The 15,470-nt window shown below is 44.0% G+C and overlaps 1 protein-coding gene across 1 annotated transcript in view; it reads left to right on the top strand.

The window, feature by feature from the left end:
• Nucleotides 1–302: 302 nt before the first annotated feature.
• hs6st3b (heparan sulfate 6-O-sulfotransferase 3b) overlaps nt 303–15,470 on the top strand; it is a 43,406-nt gene continuing 28,238 nt past the window's right edge. Inside the window, 1 exon segment of the mRNA XM_076263679.1 lies at nt 303–868. Within this exon segment, the coding sequence (XP_076119794.1) occupies nt 303–868 (566 nt within the window).

The raw sequence follows: 15,470 nt of genomic DNA on the forward strand, positions 1-15,470 counted from the left end.
TACAACTTGGATAGCAGTCCTGGAAAGTAACGAAATTAAGTACCTTGCGATTATTTTTTATTTGCATTCCGTTAGCATTTCCAGAACTTTGCCGTTGTATTTTGATTGCTATGATCTGAGGACCAAGCCTACTACCTAAAATGTGCAAGAATTCATGTAGTCAGGGCTACTTTTTCTGTTGACACCGAGTGTTTCTTTGTCAACTCAACATGTGTCAACGGGTTCTAGGTCCAGCAGAATAATGTGCCTGGCGCACGGTGATTATTTCATATTAATGGCATAGGCTACACATGCTTATTATGATGAATGATAAATCAAATAAGTTAATTTTAGTTCCAGTTTTGGCTGTTCTTTTTGTAACTATAGGGTATCAGTATGTATGTCCAGCAGGCAGCAACTCTTGTCACTTCGGGGCTGGTGAGAAACTGAGAGGGATGCGTCCGCCATCCACCCAGTATCCCACGCCTGATGACCTGTACCGAGATCAAGAACTCGAAGATGATAGCCCTCCGAAATTTTTGTCCAAATTTAACTTTACTGAGCGAGAGCTTATGCGGGACGTGGAATTTAACATACGAGGAGATGATGTGATAGTGTTTTTGCACATACAAAAGACGGGGGGTACCACTTTTGGTCGTCATCTAGTAAGGAATATACGGTTAGAGCAGCCCTGTGACTGTAAACCCGGCCAGAAGAAATGCACTTGTCACCGGCCAGGGAAAGAGGAATCGTGGCTCTTCTCGAGGTTCTCCACTGGCTGGAGTTGTGGTTTACATGCAGACTGGACGGAACTTACCAACTGCGTTCCTGTTATAATGGACAAAAAGGCTGCTCAGAAGAACCGAAGGTAATCTCTCTCTCACTCTCTGTCTCTCTCTCCCTCCCTCTCTCTCTCGACTATATGTAGCTTAATTTTTTTTTACAAAAAATAGCCTATGACAAAGAGCATTCAGCAGCCTTATTTCTGAATAATGTGTCTAAAATGTGTCCAGGTTATAACATCTTGGCTTTTCAGTGCAGTGAAATCAAAAGAATTGTAAGGATATGCACTTGAAATGCAGAGTTGTGTAGGACTCACCAGAAAGGCCAGTGAGGTAGACCCCATGGGCCAATTAAATAGCTGGTTGTTCAAGAAGCACACAGTAAGCAATCATCCGCAACAGTTGTGCCCAGTATGGTTTTCATGGAATATGGACTGAAATGTCCAAAAGTTGCAGTGGGCCGACACTAAAAGTTACAGTGTGGTTTAAATATCTTGCATGTGTCAGGTGGAATATTCTGTAGGATCAAGTTATTTTAAGACTACATTTTAATTCAATATTTTTTATGTCAGCCCATTATGTCCCGTCCTCTGTCCTTTTTTATATCTTTTTTCAGATTTACTTGGCCTGACTTTTTGTCAACGTCCATTTTGTCCAAACTACATTAGTACGCTACACTGTAGTTTAGACTAGACTACAGAGCAGAGTCTCTATCACATTTTCGTTGTATGGTTTTTCACAATTACTGTGATTTTCTGTTCTTGCACTGGATAGTTCCTGGTAGCCTGAAGTCAGAGCAAATGGCAGTATTTGACCCAGCTGATCAAGACAAGTACTGAGAACATTCCTTTAACGGTAGAAAGGTTAATGCTATGGTGGGCTATATGGCACGGAGTGTAATCAACTCAAGACAGAGCTCTGTAAAGAGGTGGGGAAAGCCTGGGCTCAAATGACTGATCTTCTCTTTTCCCTCCGTCTTTCATCCCTATGTATGAGAGCATCCATCTCTGTCTACTGAAAGGTTCAAAGAGCTGTCCAGTGGGCAGCAAACCGATGCAAACACACACACACACACACACACACACACACACACAAATACAGTCTCTCTCCTCTTTCTCTCAGAAAATATGGATAGGAGTATCTTCAATTGAATTGCTATGCCTCTCCTTTGCCTTTAGGCGCAACCAAGTAAAAGGAATAAGGGGTTAGTCACAGTCTTAGTGGGTCAGCAGCAGAGAGTTTCTTTGGTAAAATTCAAATTTCTAGTTTGTGGTTTTAACATCTTTTGGAGAAGCACTTTGATCCCTAAGATCTTTTGCCTTTGCTTGGAAACAAGACATTGTGACCATAAAACAGAGAATAATCATACAACCAATAAAGATCTGATCCTTTTGCATATGCTTGAAGATACTATTGCAATCTTTGCAGTGATATTTCAAAAACTGAATCAAACAATTATGAAGCCTGAGTGGTCATCAGGCATAGAGTTGCAATCTCAAACATTTGTATTTTTCTTCAGTGCATGTGAACAAAGTGGACTCATCAGGATTCCCAAGTAACCCCAGTACCAGTAGATTGCAATTGTCAATGAGGATATTAAAATCAATGAAGCTGAACACTGCATGTCATTGTCTTACATGAAAGGTCTCTCATTCAGTTATCAGGTTCAAGAGGTGGCAAGTAGCACATAAACCTCTCATTGGCCCTGTTACTCCTGCTGGTTTACATGGAGCTTACACAGACTCCCTTTGGGGCAGTGTGTAAAATGTAAAAGAATAATGTGTTAAAGACCAGATTACACATAAACATTATTCTGATAATTTCATTTTATTCATATTTTTAGTGTTCAGTTGTGCCCCCTGAGTAACGCCAGTCTTACAAGTACCCATCACACAGTTGAGCTACTGATCTTTACTGTCATGACAACATGACTTAAGTGTTAATAATCTTATTCAATAGAGTTGAATTAGACTGGTTATGTTCTATTTGACATGTTTAGTTGTTTTTTTTGTTTAAGAATAGCTCATTGCCTTGTGTTACTGCGGAAAGAGCATGATGTGCAGCTTCTAGATACTAAAAGCTGCTTCTTGTTTGGTAATGAACTTTAAATGAGGTGTCATAAAGCCAGACTGAGCAGCAGGGAAAAGAAGTCAAGTGTTTCCATCTATAACACTGACAGTGCCAGACTGGATGTGCAAACTGCTTTGGAAGTTATTTTAGTAATTTACTGGGTGTAACGAGATTTTAATGTGTCCAAAATCTGCAGATTTTCACATTTATAAGTGCAAGTAAATAAAAAACATCTGCTCTGTTATTGCCCGGGTACGTTGTTTCCAAAAGAGTGCATAAAACAGCTTTGTCATCAATCTGTGCTTCAATTTGCCCCATAGAAGTGGCCTAGGTATAGACCACAGTGGGACTGTGAAGTTGAAGCTAGCAATTATTTCTCTGTAATTGGCCACTCATACATTTAAAACGAGAGAGTGGTAGTCTCATGTGAGCTCAACTGAAACGCTTGCATGGCAAAGCCAAAATGGTTCTGTATGCCAAACTAATTTGGAATATATCAGTCAGATAAAAGACTGTCGTGCCTGAATGTTGGCCTGATTTGTTTATTTTGTACTTATTCGGTGACAACCTGAGCTGTAGTACTACAGTGCTTAGATAGGCCCAACATGAAGTGTTTTTGTTTCAGTTGCATAAGTTGCAGCTGTTCACCATATAATGCTACAGCCAATACCACTCCACCCCCACCCTGCATCTGAAGAGCTGAAATACCAGTACAATCGCAAGTGTGTGTCTGTGTGTGCGTGCGTGCTTGTGTGTGTGTGTGTGTGTGTTGGCTGTGGGGCTTGTGGGGGTGCAATGCCACCTTTTTCTGAGGCGTGGAAGCTTCCTCCACAGCCGTTTTATCAATTGTGCACCCTACAGAGATTCAGAAAGCACATTACTGCTGCCTGCGAGCAGACACAGATAGATCGCTCCTGACAGAACACTTGCTCTCACGCCCTGACCCACACATGTTAAGTGGTGACATTATGAAAATTTCATTGTATGTGGAATATCTTCCTCCTCTCCGCCTACTCATGGAAAACAGGGCATCTTCTCGTATGTCATTATGGAGATTTGCGTGACAAAAGGGCATGCTTTTATGCCCCGTCTCTGCTCGTATGCAGTCATGGCTCAGTCTGTGAGTGTGCAGATTGCAGGGTGTGATCCTCTGACCCGTTGTCTGTCCCGTCCGGTCTGTGAGATCGGCTGGATGGCGCTGCTCTGGCAGCGGGGCTCTGCCTGGCACGGCACGGCATGGCCTTTTCAGCTGGACGCTGGCAGGAAAGAGTGCCACGCCGACCTGGAAAGGTCAGAGACGTCAGAGTCGATCAGCGGCGCTCCCACGGTGCCCGGCGCTGGAGTGGGCTGCCAATCAGAGGCCCCGACAGACACGACTGGCTCTCTCTCTCTCTCTTCCTCTCTCCTGCCTGGTCGCTCTGGCAGAGGCCTCTGGGAGACGTCCCGCTCTGAGCTGTCCGTCTGTGTGGGCTGTGCAGAGAGTACGATGTTAATATGAGAGCAGAGGGGATGCGAGATGGACCAGTGGCAGGGCACTCTCACAGGAACACACCAGCCACTGTCACCATCCCCTCCCAAGGGCCGATGGCTCCACACATTTGCTTGCTAATATGTTTATATTTCCATTATTGGCAGTTTCTTATGCCGTTGAAATAACAACTTGCCTCTGAGTGATTGTTTTGACTGTGTCCTCATTGGCAATGGGCGTTGGTTAATGCATGCCCCACAGTAATGGATTCAGGATTTTTAGGACTAAATATTTTCTTTGAACCCTAAAAAAATGCAATTCCAGAGTATTCAGAAGCAGTAAGAAGCATTTGGAAAGAAAAAACAGCTGCCATGAGTTTTTATGTGTCAGTTTGCACATAAAAAAAAGCTGTTAGTCCATTTTCAAGCATTCAAGTATTCATGTTGACCCATTCTCAACACAATCTAGCTGTTTGCCCGGGACTGCACACCCTTTTTTCCGAGCACTATTTGACTCCCTCTTCTCAGTGCTAATTAAATCACACAGGTCGCTTGGTGCCATGACCAAATGTATTTTCTGGGCAGCCACAAATGCACCTCCTGCAACACTTAGTCATAATTACAGCGGCAACTGCGCTGAGGTTATTAGATTAAGGCGACGGAGAGTGCTCCATTCGTACTTACCCATATGGCTCAAAGTCTAAGTGGTATGAAAAGACTAAAGTACTCCCCATTAAATACTGCTTTTTCTCTATGAACATGGAACAGACAGCAGGGTTTTTTTTGTCTTCAGGCTTCTCACCCACGGTAGATGTGATTCAGATGGTGTTCTCTTCATCTGGAACGGAGGTTATGTGCAATTTTCACACTCCGACATCGCAAGCTGAGACTGCTACTGAAATGTGCCTGGAATCACCTTAATGTCTGAAGGATAAAAAGAGACTGTTGATTTTGCTGCTGCGGCTGCTGCTCCTGCTAATTTGCTGGCCGGTGTTGTCCTTGGTTTAATTATTTTAATTATCGACAGCCCTCCTGCAGACTTTGTGATACTGCAAATCAAAGCTGTGCGGAGACAGATTACTTTGTCACACTAAGTAACAAACCACAAACTGCCGCCAACATAGATTTCCAGATTAAAACTGCTGTTAATCGTTGTCCTTAAAGATTTTAGGCAGTTGTTTGGCAGAGTTGGGTAAAAGATGCAGTAACCCTATTTCTGTTTGTGAGAGAGAACAACTGCTCTTAATAGAAGACCAGCCCAGTCAAGCGTGCTGCGTGCATCTAGAAATATCTGAGAAAATGTGTTCATTTTACATTCGGTGTACTACAGGACAAAACATCTACAGGACAAAACAATGACTCACAAGAGAACATATAGTGAATTTAGTCAATCGACTAATGATCAGTAAAGCAGCTAGTTTAGCCATAACCATTGATTTACCTCAGTCTGTATGTCCGCCTTCCTCATCAGTGAGCAGAGCAGCACTTTCCCACTGTACTTTCTGCCCCTCTACAGTGATCCCTGCCACCAGCCAGCCGCCATGATTGCCCCCCGAACAATTAGGAAGAGAATAGATTCACTTTTCATTTCCAGGCCAATCAGAATAACGAGTGACCTGCAGTCGCAGTAATGGCCTGTGATTACTCATGTGGAGGAGCGATGACACGCTCCTGGAGGAATAAAACACTGCATCATATTTTATTCTCCTCTGCCGGTCGGCGTAATTGGTGCCACTGCCCCCAACGCTGCGTGTCACACCATTCAGCTAGTCTTGGTCTTTAAGCTCAACGCTGATGGGAAATGCTGGACAAACACATGATGATGAGCCAGTGCACATCAACAGTGAGAAACAGACACACACACTCTCTTTCTCTCTCTCTGTCTGTCTGTCTCTCACAGCCACACTCTCTGTCTCACACACACTCTCTGTCTTACACACACACACACACACACACACACACAATTAGACTGTGACAGGGCTGTACGGAGTGGCAGTGGAGTGGGAGAGGAGCAGGTGCCTGTGTGAGCCCACATGCAGCACAAGCAGGAGGAAAGTTGGGTAGATTTACAGCTCTGAGGCGCTTCAGCAGGTCCCTCAGATCCTCCCCATCACGCGCTGTTTATTATAGGCACGGCTGAGCTTGCCCTTGTGGACCAGGTAGCCTACACCAGGGTTTGGAGATTGCTTTTCATGTGTCATTAATCCTGGCCATCATCTCTGCTGGGGCAAAGCTGTAATCTAGTTGTTGTTATAATTAAGTGTTACCTAGAGCAGGCATGCTGCGGCATCATTCAAACACTTGTTCCTTCCGCACAAACCTGACCGAGTGGGTGGGAGGTGTGGTAGTGTTCAAGGTAAAGCTGAGTAGTCATACTGTACTCATTTGCATATCTTCTGTCAGTGAGTGACAGTGAGACATCCATGAGTATTAAATATATGTTTGCAAAGCGTCCTCCATTAGTTTAGTATATTTTAGTTAAACTTTAAACTTTATATATTTTATGATGATTTTATTTTGAAGAGAAGAAGGCTCTGTCTGAGTTAAATTTAACACAGAGTAAGAGAGTCAAGGATTCCTCAAGTTCTCGTCCCTTTAAAGATGATTCCTTTACTACAGTGAAGCTGTCTTATCCAGCGGAAGTTCAGGCAATTATAAACAAAATGTCTACGTTTTAATTTTTTATTGTGTGCTTGCAAGCCTTTCTTTTTTATTCATTATCTTGTATGGTTTGATTAAAGCACCCCGACGCTGATTTGAAATTACAGGCTGGGCCTTGGCAATCCTAGCCCCACGGCAGAAAGCCCAGCATGTGCCTCCCCAGGCCTCCTGCCTGCTGATGGAGCCTGTTTTTGAAACTTTAAGAAATGGCATCTAGTCACTCCAGTCAAAGCTCTGAAAGCCACTCAGGGTAATGAAACATGGCTTGCCAGAAGAGATCTTGCTCTGCTCTTTTGACACCACTGTCAAGTACTTGCTGGCCTGGCAAATATGTATCTCCAATAGTCTGATTCAGCTCTTATTCCTTGATTAAGGACCTGCTCCTTATTCACTTCTTGGCTGAGCTTCACTGTTGGCTAGTCTTGGCTCACACCAGCTTTTTCTCTGGGGTCTGGACACAGCTGTGCTCTGACTATGCCTTGCCTAACTCCAATTAGCAGTCATCATCTCATCTCATCTCATCTGCTCTATGCATGCATGCTGTATGGGCTGTGTGTATTTACTGAGCAGCCTATATGAAATCATTATTTAATATGGGGTATTGTATTATTAATCGCCAAGCTCTGTATGAAGAATGAGTGGATTTTATGTACATTTCTTTGAGTGAATTTAGAGACAGTACCAGCGATTTTACCCCCTGAGGCAGAAATATGCAATTCTGTGCGATTTGTGGTCTCTTTGGGTCCTACATATTAATGAGAGAAAATTGGAAGTTTTTTCCATAATATTTCCATAATATCTGTCTAATATCTCTCTCTAATGACCGTCCTGCCCTCATTTGGTTATTTGGTCTTGTATCCTTTCGCAAAATTAGGGGATTTCATCACAAATGCATAACCCGCAGACCCAATCATATTGGCCATTACGGCACAAGCCTTGTCTTTTAGTCATTTTACTATATTTTGTTTTTTCCTAATACCTCGTCTCAAAGAAGTATCTCTCTGCACAACAACTGTGGGCTAATGGAGAAAGTTCTGGAACAGTGTGATGAAGTTTGATGAACGTGGTTATCAGTGGATGTAGATGAGTCACACTCTGAAGTGACTCAGAGACTCTGCACTTTGATGCCCCAAGAGGCCCTCAGGGTACTTGAGCAACATTCTCCTCCATTCTCTTGTGGTGCCATTAACTATGGTGTCATTCTCTCCATAACCAGGCTTGGGTGCATATTTAAGCACTTTTAGTGGACTATACTATATGTAAATGTTAGAATGCAATCATGAATTGTGTATCGGAACTCCCCCTATTACCGTCGGTCCCGTATTTCCGCCGTCTTGCGTGTATATGTCACTTAATATCCATTTCTATACAAACCAAGATGGCGGATTCCTAAAGAAACGCAACCACCCACACCTATGTACCAAAAATTACATTTTACCGTGACTCAAAGAGCTGTAAACGGTGTTGTAAGGCTGCGTGTACACATCCGCTTGGAGCTCCAGTGGAATTTTGAATTGCTGACGAGAATTCTCGGTCTAACCGTTCATGTGCCGTTGAAACGGCATAAATAGGCGACCCATCAGGCCAGCACTATAACTCCGAGTGTGGTAAACAAAATCGGATATTTCAGGCAGTAAATGCTCCCGTTAAGAACCAAACCAGATTTAGTTCAAATCTACACACCTATGGCTACTGAAAAATGTAAGGTTCATTTAGCAAATGTTATTTTGAAGTGTTAAAAAACATTGTTGTTTTAGAATTTCCGATTTTTGGTGATAATTGGGGATATTACGATATATTTTTGGACATTGCATATGTATATATGCATGGTGTACAGTAGGAGCACTGTACCGGCACTCTTGGATGAAGAGCAACTGCAGGAGCTCAGTATATGACACCTCTTTAGTGAGATAATGGTACATCTGAGCTGTGCTAGTTCTGCCCCAGTAAAAAAAACTGCTAATGGTGTCATTCTCTCTCACCACATGGAGAGGAGATTGAAAAGACAATTGAGTAAATCAAGTTTTAGAACAGAAGTCGTGTTTGGACCTGACTGACTTGTTCCTTCTGCGTCACGATCATTGTTTAGCACTACTGAACACGAGACAGAGAAACTACACAACTTAACACCTATAAAGCTGCTGGCAGCCATGGGCGTTACAACTTCCCTTCCACAGAAAAGTCATAGCTGTGCCCACAAATGAACAGTATGGCTAAAAGTCTAACTGAATAGTCCCCACTACTGTATATGGCTAAAATGTGAATTGAATAGTCCACGCTGTGGCACTGATACTCTTTAGCACTATGCTGTTTTTTTCCTGCGCTGCAACTGCCTTTCATCTTGTTATACTATTGTTATGTTATACTCTAATAATGGGCCTAGGTATTAGTAAAAAGGCAATTGGCAAAGCTCCAATGTCCGGGAGCATATCGTACCCTGCCCCCCCCAAGCAGCTGAAAGAGAAGGAAGAGCAAAAATCGGCTAGAGCACAATTTGAGTGTAGGTGGGGGTATTTGCTTGTTTGTCTGAATCCCCCCGTGATGCAAGCCCAGCATTCTCCTCCAGCCTGTACTGAGGCATGCTGGAGATATGCATCTCATGAATTCCGTAATGTTCTTACCTCACCACATTGGGAATATGTGCAGATGACTGCTCTGCCCCTCTCACTTACAAGTCCAGGATTCGTCCCTGCATGAAACGTGGCCCCACTCCTTTATCTGTCTGATGGATTGACGGATCAAGCAGTGGTGGGGGGAAAAAATGCCAGCTCAGATGCTGCGCCGAGTTCTTTTTCAATTGCGAGCACTCAGGCCTGACCATGGGCGTCTGCATGAGATAACTTACCGCAGGTTTGATTTATCGCAGGCCTGCCGACGACGGGGTCACGTTTGCTGACACGGCTGCTATGATGGCGTGACAGGTTAGTTACACAGTATGTGGAGGCGGCCGGGGGGAGGGGGGGGGACGCCACGCGCGGCCGTCTGGCGCGGAGCAGGTGGAGTCACCTTCATACGGACTAATCTGCTCAGCAGGCCCGCCGCCTCAGTCCTCCTGGTGGCTTACTGTTTCAGCCCCTTCTCTGTTACTGTGCCAGAATTGCTGTATGAGAGACACTAGCTCGGTTCCAGAGCAGGGATTGTTTTGTACAGCCTCATTGTGATATTTTTTTGCTTTTTTTTGGACAGTCACGCCTAGCTGTGGATTTGCTGGGACATGAAGACATTTGACTGATATGTGTAGACACACGCAGACAAAGCCTCCAGTGAAATCTTTTGACAGCACTTTTTGGTTATTCAACAGATCCAATTTGGCACGCTGAAAAAAAACAGTCACTATCAAGTTCTTCTCTTCCTTGGAAAAATGCAGGAAAAGGGCACACTTTGAAATACAGGAATCTCAAGACCTTACTTCAACTTTAATTTGATGATGACTAAATGTCAGGAAGGAAGGCATGATATCAACAAACAGATTGTATCCCAGATTGTCTCTTAAACTCCTGTGTTTATAAATAGGTGTCTGTGTGTGATCATGCTTTCATTTGCAGGATCAGTTCTGATTTTTCATTTGCAGCATGCACTTCTTAGATCTATAGAATCATAAAAAGTCATAACCCATAAACACTTCTCTCTTATGTTATAGAAGAATAAGTATCAACATACACCAGTTCAAAATATGACAATGTAGAAAAAAATGTCATATAATTGTACGCATATTACACATACAATTATAGGAACGTCGCATATTACCAACCGTAACGTATGTCCAACCTCTTACGTGTATGTGTCACTTAATATTCATTTATATACAAACCAAGACGGCGGATTCCTAAAGAAACGCAAGCACCCACACCATGAGTTTATCTAAATTAGCTATGTACCAAAAATTACATTTTACAGTGGCTCGAAGAGCTGCAAACAGTGTTGTAAGGCTGAGTGTACAAATCCGCTTGGAGCTCCAATGGAATTTTGAATTGCGACGACGAGAATTCTCGGGCTAACCATTGATGTGCAGTGAGAAAGGTTGGGAATAAGTACCCACCAGGCCAGCTCTAAACTCCGAGCGTGGTAAACAAAATAGGATATTTCAGGCAGTAAAAGCCCCGGTAAGAACCAAACTAGATTTTGTTCAAATACACACACCTATGGCTACTGAAAAATGTAAGGTTCATTTAGCAAATGTTATTTTGAAGTATTAAAAAACATCATTGTTTTAGAATTTTCGAACGAAATGGTTGGTAATTAGCACGTTTACGATATATGAAATTTTTTCTACATTGCCTACACATGCAGATGAGTAGATCCAGTGCACTTCAGATTTAAAAACTGATTTTTAATTTATTATAGTTGACGATTATGTACCACTTAGGTGTGACTAAGGTGTGATTAGTTGCCCTCTGAAAGGTGCAAATTAACTCTGCTCTGGATGTGTTATGTTTAGACTTTTTAAAGAAGGCAGATGGTGAGACATGACTTGGCATATGCTGTTGTTCCAAAGCTTAGCACTTTATTAATACTTCATTCCCTGGGGAAAGTTGGCCTAATCAGTGCTAGGAAATGGGTGTTGCTGGACAAATTGGCTTCTGAGCGATGGTGTCCAAGACCATGCATGTACACTGGTGGTGAGGCAAACACGCAGGGGGGATGGGGTGGGGTCTGGGTTAGAGAAGTGCTGCATCAGAGAGAGTTGAGCTGAAACAAACAGCATTATGTCCCAGCATGGGGTTTAATACTGCACATAAACCCCATCATAGGAATTCAATATAGAACTCAGTGTCCCCGAATGTAAGCCGGCTCTCTGTGTGAGAGACAATATGGAGGAGAAAAACCCCACACTCTCCCGGGATCAACCTGGTCTTACCGCTCACAGCGACGCCAGGCTAATATTGGGCTTGCCGGCTGAAGGAAATGATTTTGGGGGGGGAAAGTGCAATGAGAGAGTGTCAATTACTGTGGGAAATCAAACTGATGTAAAGTGACAATGGATGTCTCCCGCGGTATGTAATAACCACCCTGTGGCCCTCACAGGTGACACATATGATTATTCTGACAATTAGGCCAATATCATGGCAGAAAGTTGGGTGGATTTTTACATTTTTTATGACATCCATGACCCAAGTATGCCTGGTGTGATCTGCAGGGATGGCTGACTGGAGGGGCCCTGGGTTCATTAGCCACCGCTGGGTGGTTGGTGGGGGTGGATGTGGTGGTGGGGGTTCACACTTAATTCCCCTCGGCCGAGAAAATTCTTCAGGGTAGAGTTAATATGAGGATTAAAACACTAAAAATAGCAAGCAGTTCTAAAGAAAAATGCAACGTTTAAGTTTAATGTTCAGAGTTTCTGTGCAAAACTAAATTTTGAAAAGTTTATTTCAGAACAGGTTCATTAGGCCCAAAGAGCAAGGTTACCACAGACGCTGCAGCCAAGACCACAGACATGACAAATGGGAAGACTGTTGACTGGGGAGAAATGCCCTGTGATTGATTAAACTGTTTATGCCATAGCCATAATCTGCCACCCAATAATTTGATTTCACATCCATGTTCTTTCTTAAAGTGCTGTTGTTCTCAAAATGTAATTCCATAAATCGTAAGAATATCTAGTGTAAAGAATCACAGGTAAAACAGTGTATTTCTTAATTGAGTCACCACTGCCTGAATTATCCTTTGCCTGCGATTCACATCTTAATCAATTTTATTCGGCCACCTCTGTTGTTTCAGATGGTGGTGTTTAGAACAACATGGTTTCCAAGGGGGTCATTTTTTTCAGGTTTCTCACATTAACCATGTGGAACACATCCAATTACTCATTTAATGTGCCCTTCTCTCATTCTGCAACAAACCACAAATCTTGGAACAACAAGCCCAAAAGTATGATGTGCTGCATTTTGTTAGACATTTGCACTGCGCCTCCAAATGCACCCGGCAGCATCACCACTTCATAATTGAGTAATGACGAGCCCCCCAGCGCAGTAGAACGCTGCAAAGGAGTCCTTGATTCCTGACAGGGTATGACACGCTTAATAAGAAAGTCATTAGGGAGAGGAGAAGAGAGGCTCTGTGCCGGTGGCAAACGTAAACAGAGCGAAGCACAAGCACTTATAGTCTTCTTTGGCACACATGCATCTCGGCACAAATCTCATTTCAGCTGACTAATATTACACTAGGACTGCAGCACACACAAGACCGTTAAACCATGGGGGTCAACCCACACATCAGTGGACATCGTTTGTGGTACTTCAATCATTTCCAAGTAACAGCAGCATGCACAGACTTTACCATTGTGTTATGCTAATGTTGACTGAAGCGGAAAAATGACTAAATGCTACTACAGTGCCTCTCTCTTTCTCTCTCTCTCTCTCTCTCTCTCTTTTTCTTGTTCTCTCTGTGCGTGCCTGTGTGTGTGTGTGTGTGTGTGTCTTCTTTCTGTGTGTCTCTCTCTTTCTCTGTTTGTTTGCACTTTTCCTTGTTTACACTTTCATATGGGACTCTTGAAATAATGTAACTTTATTAAAAGCTGGGCTGAAGTGATATTTGTGTGGTGGACCATGCCCTGAATATTGAGCACCCTGAGTGAGGGTGGGAGCAGAAGTTGCTGTTGCTGTGCATCTGATTGATGGGGCTGTACCGAGGCAGGAATGGAGCGAGCTTGTCCCTGTGTTGGACTCTGCAGGCAGTGAACTGTGTTGGTTAATCATGCTGCATTACCACACAAGGGCTATTTATCAAAAAAAAAGACCAAAGGCTGCAGTCTGAGGAAGTTGCTGTACTCAGTCTCTCTCCTCACGTATGATCAATTCAAGTGCACAAAGGCTGCAAAGTCACTGCTTGTCATTTAGAAAGAAGTAGTCTGTGGTGCAAGTAAGTAGGAAGTCCATCCAAATATCAGTCCTATTTAGTCAAAAGCCATTACTACTGCATGTTTATGTCTCTTCCCCAATTGCTGATTACTGTGGCAAATTAAGAAAAGCCATCTATTTTTGTGAGGGAAGGATAGCCCGATTTCCGTATTTAATCATGGCTCTTTCCGCCGATGTGGGCAGGATGTGGTGTTTCACAGGGTCCAGATGCCCGCTGTCTTATTGAGCCCCGCACTTCCCAGTGCAGACCTCCCGCATGCCTGCGCCTCCTCCAGCAGGGCTGAGTGAAAGGCGCGGAAAGTCCAGGACCTGGCAGCTCAGTGGGGCATTCTCCCCCTCCTGCCGAGAGCGCTGAGTTAAAAGCACTTACTGCACCGTGGCCACTCATGTGAGAGGCGTCAGGGGCTTTTAATTATGTGATGAATTTGTTTTCGTTTTATTTTTGTTTACACTTTTTTTGGTGGTAAGGAGTGTCCAGACAATATACACTTGATATTTTGCGATATTGGACAGATAATGTAAGTAGATTGAGGGCAGGGGAACCAGAAAGAGCCAGACAGACGTAACTCTTGATGACAGTCATTAAGTGTCTTGGGACATTAGTCCTTAAAGAGACAGATGGCCTCTGCACCGCCACTGCTCGGAAGCTTGGAGACCTTTTGCCAGGAAGGCATTGTGAATAAAGGGGTGGTGATCAATGTTTACTCTCTACACACATATGTTAGATGGCCGTCATGGAATTGACCACCCTGTATAGGAGGGACTCTGGCTCAGAACTGCCTCTAGAGGATGTGCAAACTGGCAAGTGCTGAAGAACAGCTCCACTTGAACCAGACAGAAGAACGGCCTGAAGAACAGTAGATCAACATTTGTCCACTGCGTCTTTGTGGAGATGAAGCACTTCACTAGGCAATGGAAAGTGACGTGAGGTGTATGGGCATGTCTGATCCTGCCCTCTGTGTTTATCTTCCGTGCTTGCTTTACTAATTGTTCACACTGACGAGCTCCCCAAGGCCTGTGCCCTGATGTTTGATAAGCTGCGGCAAACAGACACTTGTTTATACATGGCTTTGATAAATGGCTTGGCTCTCTGCGCAAAGGAGGCAAACAACATCCAGAGGAGGGTAACCACCGCTGTTTTTAATTATCGAGCCACACATGCAATCACAGCAATAAACCTGTCACGCTCTTCTGTCTAATGAAGGAGGATCAAAGTCAAAAGGTGCCTCAGATGCCTTTGCTGAGCCTTTTGTTTGCGTTGTCTGGGAGTAGGGGGAAATATCCCCCATGTGTGTTTACTGTCACTTCCCATGTGGAGATGTGGGTTCAGTGGCGATGGAGGTGATGGAGACCCCAACCAACCCCCCCCCCCACCCCCCCCCCCCAACCACACACACACCTGGGACAGAAGCAGCGGCCCGTGCTGGAATCTGTATTCATGTGTGCAAATAGAAGCAGGAGGAGTGTCCAGCCGACCGTCCACTGCCTTCTTACTCATGCAGAGTAGATGAGCCTAAAGTGACATGAAGCTGCGAGAGAGAGAGAGAGAGAGAGTGGGGGTTGAGGGGTGCCTCTCCTGCCAGTGCGAGTGTCCTGTCTCGTCAGGAGGCAGAATCCCGTCCTTGGAGCCGCGAGGGCGTCCGTGCAGGTGAGA

Source organism: Alosa pseudoharengus, unplaced genomic scaffold, assembly GCF_046254945.1.
Source record: "Alosa pseudoharengus isolate Yale_2024_CS ecotype anadromous, Long Island Sound unplaced genomic scaffold, YU_APseudo_1.1 YU_APseudo_1.1_scf_3, whole genome shotgun sequence".
In the NCBI taxonomy this organism is placed as follows: Eukaryota; Metazoa; Chordata; class Actinopteri; order Clupeiformes; family Clupeidae; genus Alosa; species Alosa pseudoharengus.